We start from the raw sequence: 20049 nt of genomic DNA, 5'->3' as shown, positions 1-20049 counted from the left end.
AAAAAGGTCATCACATTCTTTATGAGTAACGTTTTACCAAAGGGGTGACTGCAACGTAACTCCATCAGTGAGACTGTGCCGGTTCGATGAGTTGGCGCACCAAGCCATTGCGCCAACTCCGAAAATTCAAGGAAAAGCGAGTCACATTTAAAAAAAATAAAAAATTTCTTGAGTTTTATATGAATTTAGATCATCTTAGATGTTGTAACTCAAACATGTTCCAGATATATTCATATATTTAACAATTTTTAACAAGATTTATTTAAATCCTGCGTTTACAAATTCAATCACCCGCTGTTAAAATTTCAAAAAGACCTAAATAAAATCTCAGTTAAAAAAAAATTCCTAACTACACAGACACCTTGATAAAAATGAAACTAAAAACCATCCCCATGCCCCAAACACTAAATGAATACAAAAAAGACACAAAATTTTGTCTATAATTTATTGTATTAAATTATAAAATACCTACATTAATCTACAAGCCTATTTGGAATCTTTATCAACGTAACCTTAGGATCTGACTTCACTTAAAACTCCAATCTCTTTTATATACATACATTAAAAAGCTAAATCGAATAAGGACACTTTCGGAACGAAAATCTCTTATATACAAAAAAATGGGTTCATGATGACATGAGCAATTGTTCAGTTTATTTACATAGTAATTTAAATTTTCAAAATTATTAGCATCTTAGCATCTGTTTTTTTTAATGGAAAAGCTGGTGTTGGCAAGATACAACTTACTGGTTTAGAAATAGATAGAAGAGAAGAGTCTTTTGAACCCGAGTAAATCATATCAGCATACTGCTGCACCAAATTGAACGTGTAAAGAGCGTGCGAAAGAATAAGTTTAAAAAAACTATTTACAAAGAATTTAAATACTTAGCGGTGTGGAAGATACAAAAAAGATAAATAATTTATTAAATTCACTAGTTGACATGGCGTTGCTAGTTTCGATGATTTTAGTTGAATTTTTGAACGTTGGTACCAAAATGTGTGTTCTGCTACAAGGGTAGTTGATTTAAATGAGGGCAGTGATGAGACGGGCTTTAAAGTTGACTAATCTTTCACTGGTCTGGGCAAGACGCTGAAGGAAAAAAATTAATGAGTTTAAGGTTGTTAATTAAAAGGCTGCAAGAACAAAACTGAATAAATTCTTTAAAAATTACCAAGATCAGATCCTGTACTAAGTTGGCTAGGCCTCGGTTGGCGATCACAAACAACCTGGTGATGGGTCCGGGAATTCCTTCAGTATGACCATCAGTGCTCTTTTGCACGTCCAATTCAGCTACACCTCCAGCCTCATGATCATCAGATTCCTCGGTTGCTCCTGATCCAGCTACCAACTAGATTTAAAAAATCTATTGTAAATCATCTCCTTTAATATGATAGTTTAGTTCAGACGGCATTCACATTATTTTCATCTTTAACCTACATGCTGCATTTGAACAATCAAACCACTATTTGATTTCAAGACATGATTTGTCCAACCACACAGCATTAATCATTCCTTTCTATACATTTTTTTACGCGCTACTTATGCAATAAGGTTCCTTTCACCCTACCTAGCTATGCACAAAAAACCATTCTGATCTGCACATTCTAAACTAATAACCACTGCTTTGAATAAATATAAACAGTATAATAGTAACATTATTTTCGCAACTTAAGTGGTAGGTGTTTCTTCACTATTGCCTGTCGTATGCAATCAAGCGGTTTTTCTAATAATTTTATCGGTGGAAATGCTAATGTGCCTAAACTGCTAGCCTGTGGGTGTTTGAAAATAGTAATATTAACTCTAATATAAATTATTATTATACAAGATAATATAAGAACTTAATTTTTTTTTAGTAGTAGAAGCATAAAATTATCGACATCAAAAATACTTACTGGTTTATAAAGAAATGTGCTTGAAATTAAATGTAGATACTCTAAATACTCCAGAAAGAGTTGAAAGGTGAAATACATTCAAAAATAATACAAACTACACACATCTTTGTAAACATGCTGTCCAGAAAATAAATTAAAATTTAAAAGGTTTAACGGGCACAATGAAAATTTGAAAGTCGACGAATTTTTACAATTTCTTGAGTAAAAAGGAGTTTTTTGATCTACTTATGTTAAAAATGGGTAAGTTTAACCAATACCGTCATACTAATTATTTTAAAATGTAATTTCGATAATTAAATTAATTTAGAAAAAAGCAATTGACATCTGAACTAGTAGAAGAAACAGGAATTTTGTTGGAATTTTTAAATTTAGAGGTCCACTTTTCATCCAAAGAAGCCGGACTGTGAAGACGTCCATAAATATCTGTCCACACACGGAACACGGACTAAATATTTTTTATTGTTTGATGCCCTATGTGACTGTATTTAAACAGAGTCTATGTTATTTTGCTGCTCTTATCGCACAAATTAGCTAATGGTTATTTACTTTAAACCTTTATACAAAAAGGTTTACGAATTCTCGGTCCCTTGAGAAATATTTTCAAATGTTTGACATTTTAAGAAAAACGCCTTAGCATTTTATAAAATCAAACGTGTTTGAATTACATTAATTAAAACATAAAACTTAATTTTAATTTAGTTGATTTTAAATGAATAAAGATTAGTTTATTTGAATACTTCGTATGGTAAAAAGCTTGATGATCCGCAGTTGCTTCTTAAAAAATCAAAACCATTTCAAATCCTTAACATTTTGCGTAATAATTAAAAGAAATAATGCAATAATTGTTTCTTTTCATTAATTTGCAGAGTTTGTACTAATTGTTTAAAATGACCCTCGCACATAAAACTAAAGCCGATTTAGGTCAGGGAGCTTGCGGGCCACTGAGCATCTGCATGACGCGTCCTTAATAAAACATTCTATATTTTATTTGGTCAGAAATAGCCAATCTGAAACTGATAATAACTGCAGTAAAAATTAAAAGATCTTTGAACTACTGTTAAAGATATGGAGGCAAAACTAACAACAACAAAAAACATTAACAAGTAAAATATTGGGCCGAAATGCAACTTTTGGTTCGATTTCGATCTTGTTCTTGAAACAGCAGTAGCAGTTTCTTGATTTAAGTAAAGTTCGTATCGATAGTTGTTTAAAAGCCTGATAAAACGAAGGTTTACAAGCAGTATTTTGAGATGTAATATCTAGGTAAGGTCTTGTAGAGTGCATTGCACTGTAATTAAATGGTTTATTAATCCCGCTTAATGATAGAACGCTAATAATTTTTCGTTCAAGAATAAATCCGAGTAATTGACTTATAATTGAGCAACAACGACAAAATAGCTGCGGCATAACGCACATTGTTCAGCAATTGCTAATTGAAATGAATTTTTAGACGCATTTCAGTTGGGGGATTATCAAATAAAAAACCAAACGTGTAAAATTGCTTTATTTATTAAAGTAAGAGTCAGCTTCCCCTCATTTGTCTGCAAATCTTTAAACGTATTTCCGATGCGATTGGCTTTTAGATCATTTAATCGAGTTTTGTTTTGATGAGTTGATTTTTTAATGGGAAATTGATGTGTCTGTACAAAGTCAGTGTGGAAATGCATGCATGGAATGAAAATAATGACCCATCGGCTATTATGTACACACTTCTAAGTCATGCAGATCGTCGTTTATGTACAAATAATTCACTAAAAATTCCAGATAATTTTAAAGCCACATTGTATATTAATGCGGTTATCTGGCAAGCTAGTCATCGAAAGAAAATGCGTAAAATTGACCAGTTAATGCTCATTAAACTTCAATGATTTTTCCATTATTAGCGTCGGCTCGCTAGGCATTTCTTTTGCCAACATACCATTGACCCCATAAATTAGTATCTGAATAAATATTCCGTTATTGTGTAAATCAAGTAAACGTGAACTTTTTGAATCTTTGATCTCTTTGAAGTTAAATATGGCAATTAATGAGGGCATAAAGTAGTAAGAATGTCCAAGTCCAAGCCAAGTCAGCGTAAATGCAAAGTAGTCAATTCAGTACAGTCTTCCACCAAAAATTATCAAAGTATCAAAGTCTGTCCAAGGAGAAGTGGCCAAAACAGATAAAGCTTCAAAAAAATCTTCATATAATTGGAAATAAGGATAGCGTTCCCTATTCAACAATTCCATCTGCTTTGTCCACTTCAACCAAACTCAGTAAATGTCCACCAGATAAAAAAGACAACACAAACCAGCCAACAAAATACAAAAAGGAAATGCATTGGCGAGGAGTAGAGAGAAACGGGTGCCGTGCTTGGTAGTACCTTAGCCGGAAGTACTTTGGCTGAAACACTAGATGATGCTGTTGCAAGCGTCTTTGTGGAGTCAGCGGCGGCGGACGCCAAACCCCAAACTCCTCCAGCATTGTCCGTTCCAGCCACCATCCTGTAGACTGTCCCAACCGTCCTAGCCGCTCTGTCCGCTGTATTCTAAACACTTTAATTGTTCAGTCGGTTGGGGACTTGCATATCTGGTATTTATCGGTCAGTCTATGTACATGGGAAAGTTTAGAACTACACTCTTGTTAGTGGCTTAAAAACCTTACAGTTGAAGGCACAGTTTTCCGAGCTGTTGGTGAGGTTGATTCAGCTAGCGGCAATTTTAAGTGGACGTTTTTCTAGTCGAAGTTTTACTAGTAAAGTGGCGTAAAGTTGGTTAAAAAATCGGTTGGGTTTTCGGGGCATTTTGATGACGCTTTCCATTAGATCAGGCCCTGAGCATTTGAATAGTCCTGAGATAGTCTCAGCTTGTTTTGAAGCTGGTACCAACAGTTTCTTGAATTGAACTTTTTATTTCAAGTTATTCAAATCATCTTCTTCTTTCAGATTCTATTCTGTATTAGTTCCATTCAAATTGGGTTTCAACTGATTTTTTGAAGTTGGGAGACAAAAAACCAAAACTAAGAAAATTCAAGTGTATCAATTGCAGAGCTTCAGCCAGAATAATTCGAGCAAAGAAATTTTTGATGATTCAGATTCAGTCCAGATCCACATACATTTTGAGGGAACCAATCACACAAAAAGTGAAAGGACAGACAAATCAGTAATATTCATATGCATAAAGGGGAAAATTCCTGGGCAAATAGCAATGCCGAAAAATATAATCGACAATAATTTCCTTGCAACATCCGACGACATCAGTCGTTAATATTCAGGTACTTTGTATAGAAATTTTAAAATAACATGAATCAGACTTCTTTCAAGCTGCATGGCTAGTCAAATCCAATTAAGGCTACATGTAAAGTGAAATAAAATGGTCGTTAACAGTTCAGAAATTGTCCAGGAACAAATTAAAACAACGCGTAGATCGAGTTGATGCCCAAACCTCAAATACCTTCGTTGCCAGTCCAACCCAGCCCGGATTCTTCAGCTTTTTAGCTAATCGGTGTTAAACCCGCAAGAAACATCTGACGTGATTAAGCACTTGCTAGTGCACACTTTTATTAACATATTGCAAAAAAACAATGCGCAAGTAAAGTTGTATTAATTAACCAAGTACATCCGACCAAGAGGATAAAAAAGTGCATGCAAATGATGATGATAATGATACAACCTCGACTCAAACATGATCTTGATGGTCATGAATCCAAAATCCCAAATCAGCGTTCGGTCCAAACAAGCAGAAAATTAGTCGAATGCATCGATAGAACATCAAAGATTAATCAGTCAGTCTAAATTCGGTTTTAAATGATTCAACTTCAGAATGAAAAAGGGACAAAATCAACCGCGTTTATTGCGTAGAAGATAGTTTGCTTATCGTGAATGTTGGGGAAATATTTGCGTATTTCAACACAACATACATTTTTAAGCTTACTTGAAGTTTTCTGATTATTTCGTTCAAAAATCAGGTCGCGTTTGTTAATAACCGACTTATTTAGGTCAAGTTTCAGCTGGAGGAAGGTAAAAAATGCTTCAGCTCACACCATTTCCACGATCTTTAATTAGCATTTTACAAAAAAATCCTACTAAAGCTAAAAACTAAAAAAAATGAAAAACCGATGTTTTGCAGTCATTACATTTAAATACGACGCAACACTTCGAGAGCACGCAGTTCTCTCGATTTAAGCCTCCTGTTGGGTTCTATTGAAATGTGAAGGCCTACATACATTTTATTGCAAAACCACACATTTTGAGCAACAATCAGGTGGGTATTTCGCCGCTAAAGTCGTGATTGCATTTTTTGCAGCTTACTCTATCCATAGGATAAACAACCCCAGCTAGTTCGAGGTTCTAACACTAAGTGATTATTAGAAACATTGCGGTGTGTGCTTAGAAAAATTTAAACTCCTGAACAATCAACTCATTAATTTGCCTCACTCACACCTCCCACGATCCCTTAGGCCGATCTCCTTACCCTGATAATATCAAACAAGAAATTGCCGGAACCCGCTCCTTCATGCCCATCGTCGCTTGCTCCAAATGGTGAGTATCTCTTGTTCCGGTCCTGATCATCCACTCCGTTCGAGTCTTGTTCGGGCTGGGGAGCGGATTCCGCACCCTCTTGATCCGCTGCCGCAGATTCCGCTGCGGTCTCCCTCGCTACTCGCACGTGACGTTTCGCTATCGTGTTCGCCGTGTCATCATCAATTTCAGACTGAAAGAGAAAGAAAACTGTTCGTTAATTGGCCCTCGGCTGGCAATGAAACAGACAAAGAAGCGTAGAACAGGTTAAAGGCGTTAAAAATGTCTAGTGAAGAGTTTTTCTACTGAGGTTGAGATTGTCTTAATATGCAAGAGCAAATGGTAGTGACTACCATCGCACACAGTGGAATTGAGGACTGGCAGGTTCAACGGTTACTGGTTGAAGAAATGTGTATCTTCTTGCTAGAACCACTCTGTACTTTCATACAGAGACAACAGAAAACGTGATGTTGTCACAGCATTCAAAAGGCGAAAAAAAATAAGAAAACTCAACAGAGACTAAAAACCATCGAACTTTTTAAATCTCATCACTTATTGTCCTGCTTACAAAACGATTAATACAGAAGCAAGTAACATGAAAATTAGTAATACAGCCATATACAAGGCGTAAGGGTCAACCCTCCAACCGTCCAATCTGGGTCAACTCTGATGGATTCCATTACCCAACTGGATAATAGTGTCCCGATGATTAGTTAGAAGTACATTTTGTAACTGCGACTACCAAAGAGGCCCGATTTTATGCCATATTTACGCTTGAAGAAGACGCCGTACCACCCATTTGAACGTTTCGGGATGAGGCAAAAAGTGAATCCAAAGTAGTAACAGTTACAAAGTCCTGCAAAGTATCGTTGCAAGATGATCAATGTCGCTGACCAAGCAGTCAGCGATGTCCTTCACATAGAACACAAATGAGGCCATACTGTGTAAAGGATTACCGCGTCCGTTACAGCTTCCAATTCTTGTGCAAACGCTGCACTTGTGCTCGCCCCAGTTACGGACTCGGCTTCATCGTCTTCGTAGTCTTCGTCTGGGGGGAAGGTGGGGAGCACCACGTTAACTCTTTGCCCTGAATCTCCACCGGAAGCTCCGCTTCCTCCACCTAGCCCCCCGCTTCGCAAAATCGCCCTTCCGAACACTCGGAAAGCTGTACTAGTTACGTTTTGGATTACATTATCTAAGACCTAAAACGGTTTCCAGATTATTCCCCATTTCCATGTGGAACTTCCAAAAGCATTCCTGTTTTGTAAGTGGCTAAGTTTACCTGTGATAATGGGGGACAGAATGCCCCAATAAGTTTAACGAAACTATTGAGTCCTTGCAGTAATCCTGGTAAATCGATATTCGATAAGATATTTCCCAAACCTCCGCCTCCTGAGAGGCCACCACCACTTCCAGATGCAGATACCTAGTAATTGTTAACATTTATATCCTCACACGTTTCATCTACACTTACTATAAAGGCTGAAAAGTAACACTTGAAGGAGATTTTAAGACTTTTTGCTTTCTCTAACCATTCTAATGTTAATTCTACTGGCGCAATATACCTAGATTAGCCAGTAATTTTCCTTAACACCCCGCCTGGGTAACGTGAATTCCAGTAGGTTTTTAACAAAATTTAACTTAATCAATCGAGGAATGTTGAATGATACGGTCAAGCAAAACTTAACGCCCAATACATGGCATTGATTAAAATAGCAATTAATAATAAATTGTATGGGTGTTTTGCCATGTTTTCAGATTTGCATGATCAATCTAAATGACCCAAGACAGATTTACAGTGCAACTAAACAAAATCCTCATTTTACTCTCCATGTACAAACAATAAAATACAGAAAAAATGAAGTTCCATTGGACAATTCCATGTATATTAATGACGCATAATAAAGAACAATCACGACCATTATATATCTATAGCTATGCAGATTTGTGGCCGATACAAGCCCAAGTAATATGTCATTATCCTTTACCTTGGCAGCTCTTTGTCACTAGTTACATACAAATTGCCGATAAGCAATCTATATCGATTTACTGACAAGGAGTTAGAATAATATATGGATGGTGCCAACTGAATTAGTCAGCAGTAGAAACGATTGATACGTTTATTTTCGTCTATTTTCATATTTTCCTGATTCATTGTTTAATTGGTATCTTGTTGTTTCTTTGCCTGTTAAGAAAGTTCGACAAATCTTCCACAAAGCCATAAAATTGGAAAATCCCAAAACTCAATCGATTCTTCAAATATGTTAATAGTGAGAACGTGATATTATGCAAATGCTGATGGCATAACCTGCCACGGATCTTCATTATGCTTCAAAATATCATAACTTTGAAGATTACGTTTATGCAATCGCAGATCAGCGCAACGTTAAACCGTCACTTTCACCGACTTTCTTCGACCTTCCAAGTTCAATATTGGCCAAAACTGTTGATTGTATTATTAAGATTTATTATTTTCACTCATCAAGATTCGATGAAGATAATGGGTATTAACGATTACCTTTTGATAGTTTAAAGATTTAGTTTTCTTTGCTGGCCTTTCTATTTTGATTAGGAGTTTTTGATGATAAAGCTACAGCAAAACGACAAGAATGGTGGAGGAAAAATGAATCAATTAAATTTCGTTCTATTGGCACTTAAAAAAAGTCAAATATATCCTAAACCGCATAAAGTCTATAATGTTTAAGTTGAATTTAACTTTTTTAAACTGCCAAACAAAACGAGATTTAATTGATTAATTTTGCATTCACAATTATTGTCTTTATGCTGTAGCTTTATCAGACTATGAGTAGAACACGAAAAATTGAAAAACTTTTAATAGTTTGAAGCAGTTTTGAATGATCAAATGCATTTGAATTAACAGTCAAAGTTCAAGCAATTAGAAACTATTTTCTACGCAAATTCTTAATCACTTGAAAACTGAATGATAAATTCATTATTGATTGATTCACATTCGTTATTGATGAATCCTGAAAAGGTCGAACAATGACAGCAAAGTAGACGCAAATTCAATAAATTTTAATATTTTTTTCTTATACTTCCTGGGTCTCAGTCAAAGTGTGAAGTAAAAATTTTGAATATCGTTATGTCATTACGTTCCGGCGAGACAACAGCGCCATCATCAGATTTAAAATTTACACAAACTACAAGCACCAATGCACAATTAAAACATGTTGCACAAAAACTATAATTTATAAAGCGTTAAAGCATTCATTAGTTTATTGAAGGAAAAAATCCTTCCCTTTGGGAGAGCAAAGACCTGAAAGAACGTAATTTTTACCAATTATGAGGTAAGTTTTTCAATGTTTTGCTCTCCCAAAAGGAAGGATTTTTCCCCCAAGAACTATTGAAAATTGTAAATTGGTGTTTGTAGTTTGTGTAAATTTTAAATCTGATGATGGCGCTGTTGTCTCGCCTAAACGTAATGAAATAAGCGATATTCAAAATGTTTACTTCACACTTTGACTGAGACCCAGGAAGAATAAGAATATAATAACAATTGCACGCAGTCAGGAAAATAAAGCAAAATAAACTTGAATTTGCCCCTATGTTTAAATTATTCACAATTAACTCATTAGTATAATGTAAATCGAATATAAATTAATATCCTTCAAGCCTTAATTTCGAAGTAAATCAGATTACGTGAGGTAATTTTTGACTTTTCAATGGCTCGATTTAATCAAGGTGATTATTATGAAATGGCATGCATCAGAATGCAGGTACTAAACGCATGTGAAAAAATATGAAAAAGGCCAACTGAGGAATAAACAAGTCAAATAAAATTCGTATAAGGAAATAATAAAAATGAGAAAATGTCATAGAAAAAAATGACCCACTTGTCTTTCGCTCAGAGAAACAAATGGCCATAAATTGCACAATGCAATTATTCATGCAACGAATAATGGAGCGATTTAAATTTCTGCACATGTTCAATAGTTCAGGAAAAAATTACTGTCATTCCAAGTCGTTTAGTTTAATTTATAGACCAGACTGATATGAATGGGTTTAGTCAGGCACAAGGAAGTTAAAAAAAACCATAAAGGTACGAAATTTCAGCACGAAAAACTGAACATTAGTATGCTTAAACCGTGGAAAGTATGAAGTAATTGAACCATTAAGTTGGCTGAAAAGCTTTTGTGGGAAAGGGGCATACATTCAAAGTAATATACCTGGAGGCCTGTGGATGCTGGTGCTGCATAGGCTGTGAAGAGTAGGACACTAAATACACACGCGGAACTTACTAACCACTTCATAATGACTAGACTAGATTATCTGAAACAAAAAAAAATGATTAGAATACTGGAATTATGCAGGATTTTCTAGTTAAATCGCTTCTAATTCTAGTAGTTGCTGTTGTTGGTAGCGGTAATTAGGCTTCAGTCCGCACCCTAAGTCAATCCGCTTCGCAATTAATTTTTTCAATCTCAGTGGAATTAACATAATTGACGAACAGAAAGTAAATTGCAAGGCGACAGTCCAAACCAACTCAAATGATAACGATAAACCAAAATATTGCTAATAAAATTCAAACAATGGCAAATAAACATGATTGTCAAGCCTGTTGAGTTGCACCCAGCCAGTCAATATGATAATGTAAATTAAACAATCTATTAGTGACCAATCCAAAGTAATTTGGTTGCAAAATCCTATTAAAGTCAGGGCTAATGCCCCATTTAACATTATTTATAATCCACGCAATATAGAATGCAACAAATTGATGCTCATTACTGTGTTTGCAAAATAGTTAGTTAAAAAAAAGTGAATTTCTTCAGCATTTATTTCACTTTAACAGACCGGGGAATATTAATTAAATAACGCGGAGAGTGAAAGTATTTCGTTGAACTGAATGACGCCCAAATGGTAACCTTCACCAAAACGGACTGGGTTTTTCAAAATTTCGCATTCATGTCACCGATTTCAACCTGTTTATCAAGATTAATAACAGCTGGATAAACCAATGTGGCCATTTAAGGCAAAAATCACGCATTACTGATCTAAAAACTTGATTTATTAGGGCATTTTCATCGTCCAATTTTCGCAAGCATCAGAAACAATTCAAGCGCGGAATGGTATGGAAATACGCAATTTTTTCCTTAGTTCAGGTTCATGAACAGAAAACGTCAATCATTTGTCTAGGTTTTTATAAAATTTCAACCATCCACTACACTTTCACGTGTATTCATTAAATGCAATTTTGCGCCTTTCGAAACAACGATCTACTTGATGGCTTTAAATAGCCGACAACTGTCTTTTCTATTAGTAATATTTGGAAGTCGAGGTTTTTGCCCTGCCGAATTCATGCAACAAGCAAAAGACCCCAATGGCTAGCAGATTTTAATATTGAATCTCACATGTATACGAATTTTAATTATATCGTTTGAATGTTCGCGATTTGACTCGAAAACCTATTGATCATTATGAGCGTTTTGCAACGGACAATCTTACATAAACCCAGAGTAATTGGCACAAACATGTAATAATACGCGGCCACATTGCAGCGTCTTATTTTCATCCATTTGATAACGCACTAAAGCACTTTTACTTTCACTTGAAGCACCACACTAACCAATGCTAAGCCTCCAATGGTCCAACAACAATCAAAGTGTATTAAATCAAATTCCTCAAATTTTCCTCTTTTGCTTTCAAATTTGCCAAAGCTATGGATTAGTCTGAAAAAAGCTGAAAATGCAACAACAAAAAAAAACTGGAATTCTGCGGCCTACTCGCGACAGCCTAGTGAAAAAAGTGTGACTTGTGCTTCAATGAACCGAACTTTGGTAAAATGTGTTTCGGCAATATGAAGAGTAGAAGGGAAAGAAGTTAACATTGAACGGCGATCGTTCATAGGAGGAACATTTAAATTAAATTACGTTAAACGGTCCTGATGCAACGTGGTAGATTTCCTTCGAAGTCGACTAATTGCAACGCCCGGACAAATTCCAAGGTGTCGATACCCTGTATGTGCATTTTGAAATCTCGTATGAATGAAAAAAACAGTTTAGAAATAGAAAAAAATTAAAGCAGTTTGGCAAAAGGTAGATTAACATATTTTTTTATTTTTTGCCGATCGTTTGGGTATTTATAAATATTTTTTCTTTTAAGTTTAAAGTGCACATTTATCTGCAACTTTCATAATACTGCCTTCTTTTGATGGCTCGTTCATTAACTTTAATTCAGCTCGTCAATTGAAACTTCGTCAGTCAACCAGGATTTTCGTGTTGTGATTTTCCTTTCAAAAGCTCTTTGCCTTTTTGTATTTTATTTCACCCACTGGTGTCTTTTTGGTCGTTCTGAATTTATTTCGCAACTTCCTTCATTCTCATAGTCAAGGCTTGAAAAATTGCACAAAAATTGAGTTCCCTAGTAAGTTCTAGGCGAAAACCATCATGATAGTTTATCAATGGAAGTTAAATATGTGTAGGATCTTGTTTTTTTGCTTATGGTGTAATTTAAAATTTGTGTGAAATAAGTGTTTGTATTCCCTTGGACTAATCTAACATTTATTACAAGCGCGGTTTTAATTATAAAAAGTTAAATAAGTTATACATGTTATATCCTTGTAATTAATCAAACTTTAAATTTGTCATTCTCTAAAACGAGGACAAATTGAACATGAAAAAAGTAGAATTTTGTTGCAATATTAACAATAAACATGCTAAATTTGACATAAATTATTCAATATTCGGTCTAATTTAAGTTTTCCACACGTTCCCGGTAAGTGAATCAGTCGCTCCTTTTATCCTTAAGCCTTGGATTACAGACAAATACGACAAAATCCCATTTACGTGTGAAAAGAAAGTTAAGAAAAAGACTTTTACTTTTTAAATAGTTATGCGGATGAAAGTGAGAACGTGCAAACTCGAACCCTTTTTGCTCACAGTTCTTAATGGTGTGAGAGAACTAAAACGAATTATTTAATAAATCGATATCATGCATTTGGTTTTTTTAGAGCGCTTTGAATATATATTTTATTGTTCGTTTATAAAGACACTCATTTGTCTTTTTTAGTCAATTTCCTAGTGCTAAGCAGTAAGCAGTGGCAATGTAATACGAGTTATTTTCTAAAATTTGGTTAAAAATGTGTAGCTAGATTAGTAAAATGTTTAATCATAGTGCAAAGTTATCGATAATTTTGAAATAAAATCTTGTTTACGATTTTTGCTCTTTTGTCGCTTCAAATGTTTAAAAAAGAAATTAGTGCAAACTATTTTGTTATTTTTATTTAGCATCGAAAAGCTTACAACAGGGGTAAATTGACTCAAAAGTTAATATAAATATAAGTCGAGAAATGGTGTTTAAATTTTGCTTAATACAGGGTTATATTTTGCATTTAATTTTCATACAAAGTACTATTGTGTTTACAATTTTTTCACTTTAGCCGCTTCAAAATGTCCAAAGAAGAAATGAATGCAAACTGTTTCGATATTTTCTATTTCGTTTCAGTTTATCGGAAACCCTCAAAATTATACAACATATTTCAATTTTATGAAACAGGACTCTAACAACTGAGATAAAAAGTTAATATAAATATGTCGAGAAATAGTGTTTAAATTTTGCTTAATACAAGATTATATTTTGAGTATAATTTTCATAAAAAGTTCTATTTTTCGTAGTTTTTTTGGGTTTTCTGTGTTGGTAATGAGCGTTAGGTTTATGGAAAAAGTTAAAATTTTATTGGCAATTTTATTATGAAACAGGCCACTTTAGTAAAAGAGTTATTTTTTCACGGTCGCTACTTAGAACTAATGAGATTTAGGACCCCGTGGAAAACGGAATGGAACGAGTTTTTAAGAGAACAGACAAAAAACATGAAATAATTTAAATGTAGTTGATGTAAAACTTTTTGCATTAATTCTACCTTATTAAAGCGACGTAATGAAATTCCGCAAAAAAATAGACTAATAAGTTTTACTTTAGTCAATACTAAGTTCCGTTTTCAATTTAAAAAAAGCACCATCTTTCGACCAATTTTGTCATATCGCCAATTAAACATAAATTCAAATGGGAAACCAACTAGAGCAATAAACTTTTTCACATTAATTACACAAACTTTAACGTCCAAAAACGATTGGAAATTGGACTGTGTAATCGCTAGATTGTCAGCGTGAAAAATGCAGATTTTTTTCAATTAAAACCACCCAAGAGTACGTTTTTTTTTTCAAATTCCTAATTCTTATAGCAAATATGCGATAAATAATCAGAAAAAATTATTATAGCTTTTTCAAAAAATTTCTAGGTCTAGGTTGATTTGACTATTAATGGAACAAAAAATATAAATTTAAAGTACAGTGGATTTTTAACAGACACATTTTATAAATTTCATCTTAACAAAAGAATTCTGGCTTCCTTTTCTAAGCAGTTTAACGTAGAAAGTTAGAAAATTTAAATGCAATTTTAATGAAGCTCTGAATGTTAGCTTTTGTGCAATTAAATACAAGCTCTTTATGACCGATTTGATATAACATGGCAACGCATAAAAATGATTTCAAAAATCATAAAGGAGCTTGAATTCGCACAAACTGATACAACATTGGAAAAAATTCCGCTAAAAATGGCTTTGCTTACAACAGTTGCTCAACAGGAGATTGTATCGACAAAACGCGCAACTCGAGCAAAGTAAAAGGGTTTAACATGGTTTTGTTTATTAATATGACCTCTGTCTATCGGGTTTTTTGTCACAATAAATATGTATCGGTAAACTCGTTTACCTGGGACTGCGAAATTGATTCTTGCTCGTTTAATGGCAACAGATTTTACCAGAATACTTAGCAGCAAGATGGTGATGAACACATTTTTCATTTTAAAGCAAATTTATGTTTTCAGCAAATGTTTCTGAAAAGGGTGGTCATTTGTGCTTGGAAAACGTCCACAAGATTTCCTTCAAAAGTTGAAAAAAATCGAAATTCGTATAGGTATAATTTGCTTAAGCCAAAAACCTTGAAAATCAAATTCTGTATGTGTTTAACACACTTTGATCGGTGTGCATTCCTAACATAGAACGAGTGGAAAGTGAATGGCGCTATTTTAACTAAACTAATTGATATTTCCTTAATACTGGAACAATTCCATATATTTTATAATTAAAAGTGAATAATTGCTTACAGCTGAGACAGCACCTGATTTGAGCACTTGAATTATGATTGATTGACTGATTAGCTTGATCTTTAACACTATTAATTTCCTTTGCAGTCTCTATGCCACTGACTAATTTTGTTGCAGGGCAGGAATTCTCGCTAATTGGTTATGGACATTTTCAGTTTGCGTCCAAGTTATCTCAACAATTTAATAATCGACCGTGGAATTAAAATCAACCGATTTCAACATCAAGACACATTACGGCTCAATATTCATTACATTAAGTCCCTTAATTTAAAAGTGCCTGGTTTCCTACGGTATTACTGTAATTTGCAGTTCTGTATGAGCTTAAGTTTGGTTGAGCGGTGGATAATTGAAGTGGACAGGAAACTTTTATATACTTATTACTATTATTAATCTACTGAAAGTGGCAATTTAGTAGTGGAACGATCTGAACTCTGATTTTGAGCAAAAAAGAATACACAAGTGTTTTGGATACTAGTTTCTTAACAAAATCTTTAACGTTTTTTGTGTGTGCAAAAAGCTATACAAATTTATTAATAACTGGAAAAAATTATCAAGTAAACACAATAAAAGTTGCAATGTTATTTTTAATAAATGCAATTAATATGAAGCCCAATTTTATTTTGCGACCAGGATTGTGTAGCCTGTGAAGATGCATATTTGATTAAAGTCTGCATAGTAAAAGCAAATTAGTTAAGTGCACATCGGCCAATTTTCACGTGCATGTTAATTTAATTTACACCGTCCACACGTTGAGTAACTCGCTCATACATAGATCACGTAATCTGTTGCATCCATCGAAGAAATTAAATTGATCAATATTGATTTAAATTAATTTCAATTTTTTAAAATAATGATTTGGCACACATAAGGCCCATATAAAACAGCAAACAACATCTAATAATAAGGATGACCATGCACCTTGACATCGAATTAAAAATTGCACGGCGCTCTTCCATCGGCAATTTCAAAACAATTTTCGATACGTGACTGGCCAAAGTTTCACTTCTAAATCATGAAAATCGTCTTGAATATTTGCGAATCGTATTCATAACGAATACAAATTTGCATCGTATACCGTAAACTATTGAGAAAGCTGTTAGGCTTACGTACAAGAAGAACGCATTTCGCTTGCCGGTTCGTTAGCAAAATGCAACCGCCAGTGTGTTTCGTTGGCTAAGCAAATATTTCATAAAAAATATTTTTCAATATGTATGTAAGATGTGTCAGAACTGTTAATTGCCTGTTTATGAATCAGTACATTTATTAGAGTGTAAAAGGTCGGTCAAAGTTTCTATAGCTCAAATTTTATAACTGCGTTTACTTGCGGAACGAACAGTTGAACTTGAAAATTTCGAGGTTTTTTGAATATATGGATGCCGGATATTATAGTTTTTAGATAAAACGTTTCTTGAGCCATTTGAGAAGTAAATTTAAACTAGAAAAACAAATAGGATTTAATAGAAAAGCTTGAACACATTTGAAGTCAAAAAAGGTACAGTATTTAGGTGCGAAAGGGATGTCAATCAGCACAAGGCTAAAAAGGAATTTAATTGTGCGACAAACATCAACACCAGCGTTTCAATGAAGTTAATTGATATTTGTTATCTAAAGATGCGTGTAATGCACGTTTTAAGTGTTGCGACACTTTATTTTTGCATTTTGCAAACGAAGACGTGCGTATCTTGAACATGTAGGCATTAGCTAAGAACGTAAATTAATGATAAAAGTACATTTAGGAATTGACAAAATTAACGTATAAATGAAAATAATGAGGAGTTGGTCAAATGTTTTTAAGTTAACGGTATTTGGAAATAGTTATCAGTTGAAATCTGAAATTCCCGCAGTAAAATGTGAAATAAAGCCGAAAATATTAACAAACGAAAATGTTTTCCATCTGTGGAAATAGTGTTTTTTTTATTTGAGAACGCTTAACATATAATATTATTCGCGCCATCTTGTATAAAAATCATCAAATAAAAAATAAATTTCAAAAAACAAATGGATTTGGAGATGGAAAGGATGGATTGGATGGATGGAAACCGGCGTTTTTAAATATGGATTTGTTTAAAAAATTAAATTCTTTCCCTCCCTACCGGCTAAATCGCGAAATATCAAAATTAAAAAAAAAACAGCATTAATACTATAAGCGACATCTACTTAATCAAAAGTCCAAAAAGTAATTTCGACGCAAACGCGACATTTATATTTTACATTCGCCAATCCATATTGCGGTCATTTGTAAACCTTGAAACAAAAACTGTAATTTTTTGAAAATCAGTGTCAGTTACGGCACACGCTTTTTCATGTACAAGAAAAAAAACACTCTTGAATGCAGAAAAATTGAAATTAGATTCAAGCAAGTGAACCATAATAATAATCAGCAAAAACCAACAAAAAAATGTAAGAGAAAAAACGGAAAGAAGGTCAGGTATTAGAAAAATAGTAAACACTAACAGAAAAAAGTAAGAAATCTTCAAGTCCACTAATTATTAATGGATGTATTAGAAGGTAGAGAAATAATATTGTAAAGTACCAACAAATTGAAACAAAAAATATTGTAAGAGATACTCAAAAAACCACACTGCTTGAAAAAATAATCGCTTTGCTGCAAATCAATGCCGGAAGCAACCAGGAAATCGTCAACAAAAAAGCCACAAAAGCTTGAAAACTCTAAAGTGAACTGAGATGAATTATTGAAGAAAAACCACCGTTGGTCTTGTTCGATTTATTACACAAATAAATTCTACTAATTGCTCTTAAAGTGAAATGTTTATAACGCTTTTAGCTTGATTTACGCAAATAATGGAATAAATCGATTAAGGTACTTCAGTTATTTATTACTATTAAACGCCCTACTTAACACGGTATGTAAATATGATCTAGAGAGTTTTGAGAAAAATGTTTCCCAGCCATTCTACTAAAGGAAGGGAGCAAATAGGCTTAAACTCCCCCACTAATAGGTTTGATTAGTTAAACCCCGCCTTATATGGCACTAAATAAAAAAATGCCGCTCTTTAACGAATGAGAAAAAACAAATGAATTAGGAAAAAACGACTGCAATCAGTCAATTTTAAGAAACTGCTTCTACCTGAAAATCGATTCGTTTTGATGAATTGATTCCCATTGAAAAACAAACGGGACCGTCAATTGCAACGTAAACCGCCAAAATGAATTTCTATTAAACAATGTCGAGAGCGTTCAGTCAGTCGGTAACCAGCACTTTCATTCCACATTTCTTCGATCAATTTCACCTTTCGGACCAACAAATTGAAACCAAAAGTGAGTTACGTTCACTCTTGCTTTCAACGTAGCGATACCTGTTCAATGCCTTAAGTGCGCCAAAGCAACACTAACAACAACAACAACAAGAAGAAGAAGCGTGAGTTAATCCAAAAAAGGGGGGCTAAAGTGACACTTACTGTTAAGAAAAAAAGGAATTCACGTAAACGCACTCCTCCGGTCAAGCACGGGAAAAAGACTAAACTTGCGGAGAATAACAGACAGTTTTCTAAATGTAATCGAGTGGTGCCACTTCCACCATTCTCTCCAAGAACCACCACCCAAGAGAGAAATGGTCTAAACCATGACGCGGATACCATGTTAAGAAAATCGTACACCCAATTTGCCAGTGACACTCTTAAGTAATGTAATTACTTGCTGATAACCGGAAGGCGCTTAGGAGGTCAATCGTTTACACTTCTTCACTTATTAGACATGTGCTTCGATGGCTCTTTCGGCCGGCTCATGTCCATTCTCATTTTTTTAATTTTTTTAAATCAACTGATCAAATCATTAATCAAAACACGAATTTTATCTAGTTGTGCTTTTTAGTTGCGGCAGAAATGCATCTACTTTGATCAGGATTTCGACATTCTGAGCGCATATTGTACATGTCAGTGATTTAGTGAGTTTTGCAAAAACGCGCCTGCATATGCAGGTGTATGAGGCTTTTCAATTATTTTCTGAGATAGTTATTTTTTATTGCACCACACCACTTAAACCATAGTAAAAATATTAATGATTTTTATGAGGAGAAGGTTCAAAAGGACATTGGATCGACCTCAGTGCGTGCTATGCACTTTGCTCATAAAAGCAACTGCAAAAGCCTTAAGCAGCGCAATTAATATTATATAAATAAAGATACAGAAAATAATGCTGTTATGTTAATAAACGCTCTTTCGTATTGCTGTATGTTTCACATGTTCGACTTACGTAAAAACAAATAAAACGCGAAATTACGTGAATTAAATAAGTTCGGTAGTTTTCGGCCAATATCACAAGAGTGACAATGTTTTTCACAAATTTTTACATTCAAGTTGGACCCGGTGATTCAACATTTAGAGTCAAATTATTTAATTTAGAGCTGTGAATAACAAACTATTTAATAATGAATAATAATGTCATAATTGCTTTATTAGAATCTGAATTGAAACTAGTTTGAATGATTCACAAATGTTTCGCAGGAATGAAAGTTGAGTTTCTAGATTTAAATTTGAGAACATGTTTCCGAAATTTATGTCCCAAAAGACATAAGAAGC

General features: G+C 34.0%; 1 protein-coding gene across 4 annotated transcripts; it reads right to left on the bottom strand.

The window, feature by feature from the left end:
* Positions 1-431: 431 nt before the first annotated feature.
* LOC109543717 lies at positions 432-19020 on the bottom strand. 4 transcript variants are annotated; one of them, XM_048669646.1, is made up of 8 exons: positions 18931-19020; positions 10579-10681; positions 7674-7817; positions 7333-7593; positions 6345-6584; positions 4256-4420; positions 1173-1349; positions 432-1090 (listed from the first exon to the last, which is right to left on the bottom strand). In XM_048669646.1, exons 2-8 carry the CDS (start codon positions 10660-10662, stop codon positions 1025-1027), a joined length of 1137 nt encoding a protein of 378 aa, XP_048525603.1. In that variant the 5' UTR covers positions 10663-10681; positions 18931-19020; the 3' UTR covers positions 432-1024. The 4 variants fall into 4 exon arrangements, with proteins under 4 accessions (XP_048525603.1, XP_048525600.1, XP_048525607.1 ...); XM_048669643.1 differs by lacking the exon at positions 18931-19020 and adding an exon at positions 11976-12236; XM_048669650.1 differs by lacking the exon at positions 18931-19020 and adding an exon at positions 11976-12236 and having other exon boundaries at positions 7348-7593.
* Between the last annotated feature and the right edge of the window lie 1029 nt (positions 19021-20049).

The sequence above is a fragment of the Dendroctonus ponderosae genome, unplaced genomic scaffold, assembly GCF_020466585.1.
Source record: "Dendroctonus ponderosae isolate FM_Combo_2020 unplaced genomic scaffold, Dpon_F_20191213v2 Dpon_F_20191213_1, whole genome shotgun sequence".
NCBI classification, from domain to species: Eukaryota; Metazoa; Arthropoda; class Insecta; order Coleoptera; family Curculionidae; genus Dendroctonus; species Dendroctonus ponderosae.
This window is presented reverse-complemented; position numbering and strand designations above follow the sequence as displayed.

Coding starts and splice junctions, on each gene's coding strand:
- LOC109543717 (XM_048669646.1), bottom strand. CDS start 10,662: ATGAAGTGGTTAGTAAGTTCCGCGTGTGTATTTAGTGTCCTACTCTTC. Junction 6,585..7,332: donor ACGCGGTAATCCTTTACACA/GTATGGCCTCAT, acceptor TTTCTCTTTCAG/TCTGAAATTGATGATGACAC. Junction 1,350..4,255: donor CCAAAGTACTTCCGGCTAAG/GTACTACCAAGC, acceptor TTTTAAATCTAG/TTGGTAGCTGGATCAGGAGC.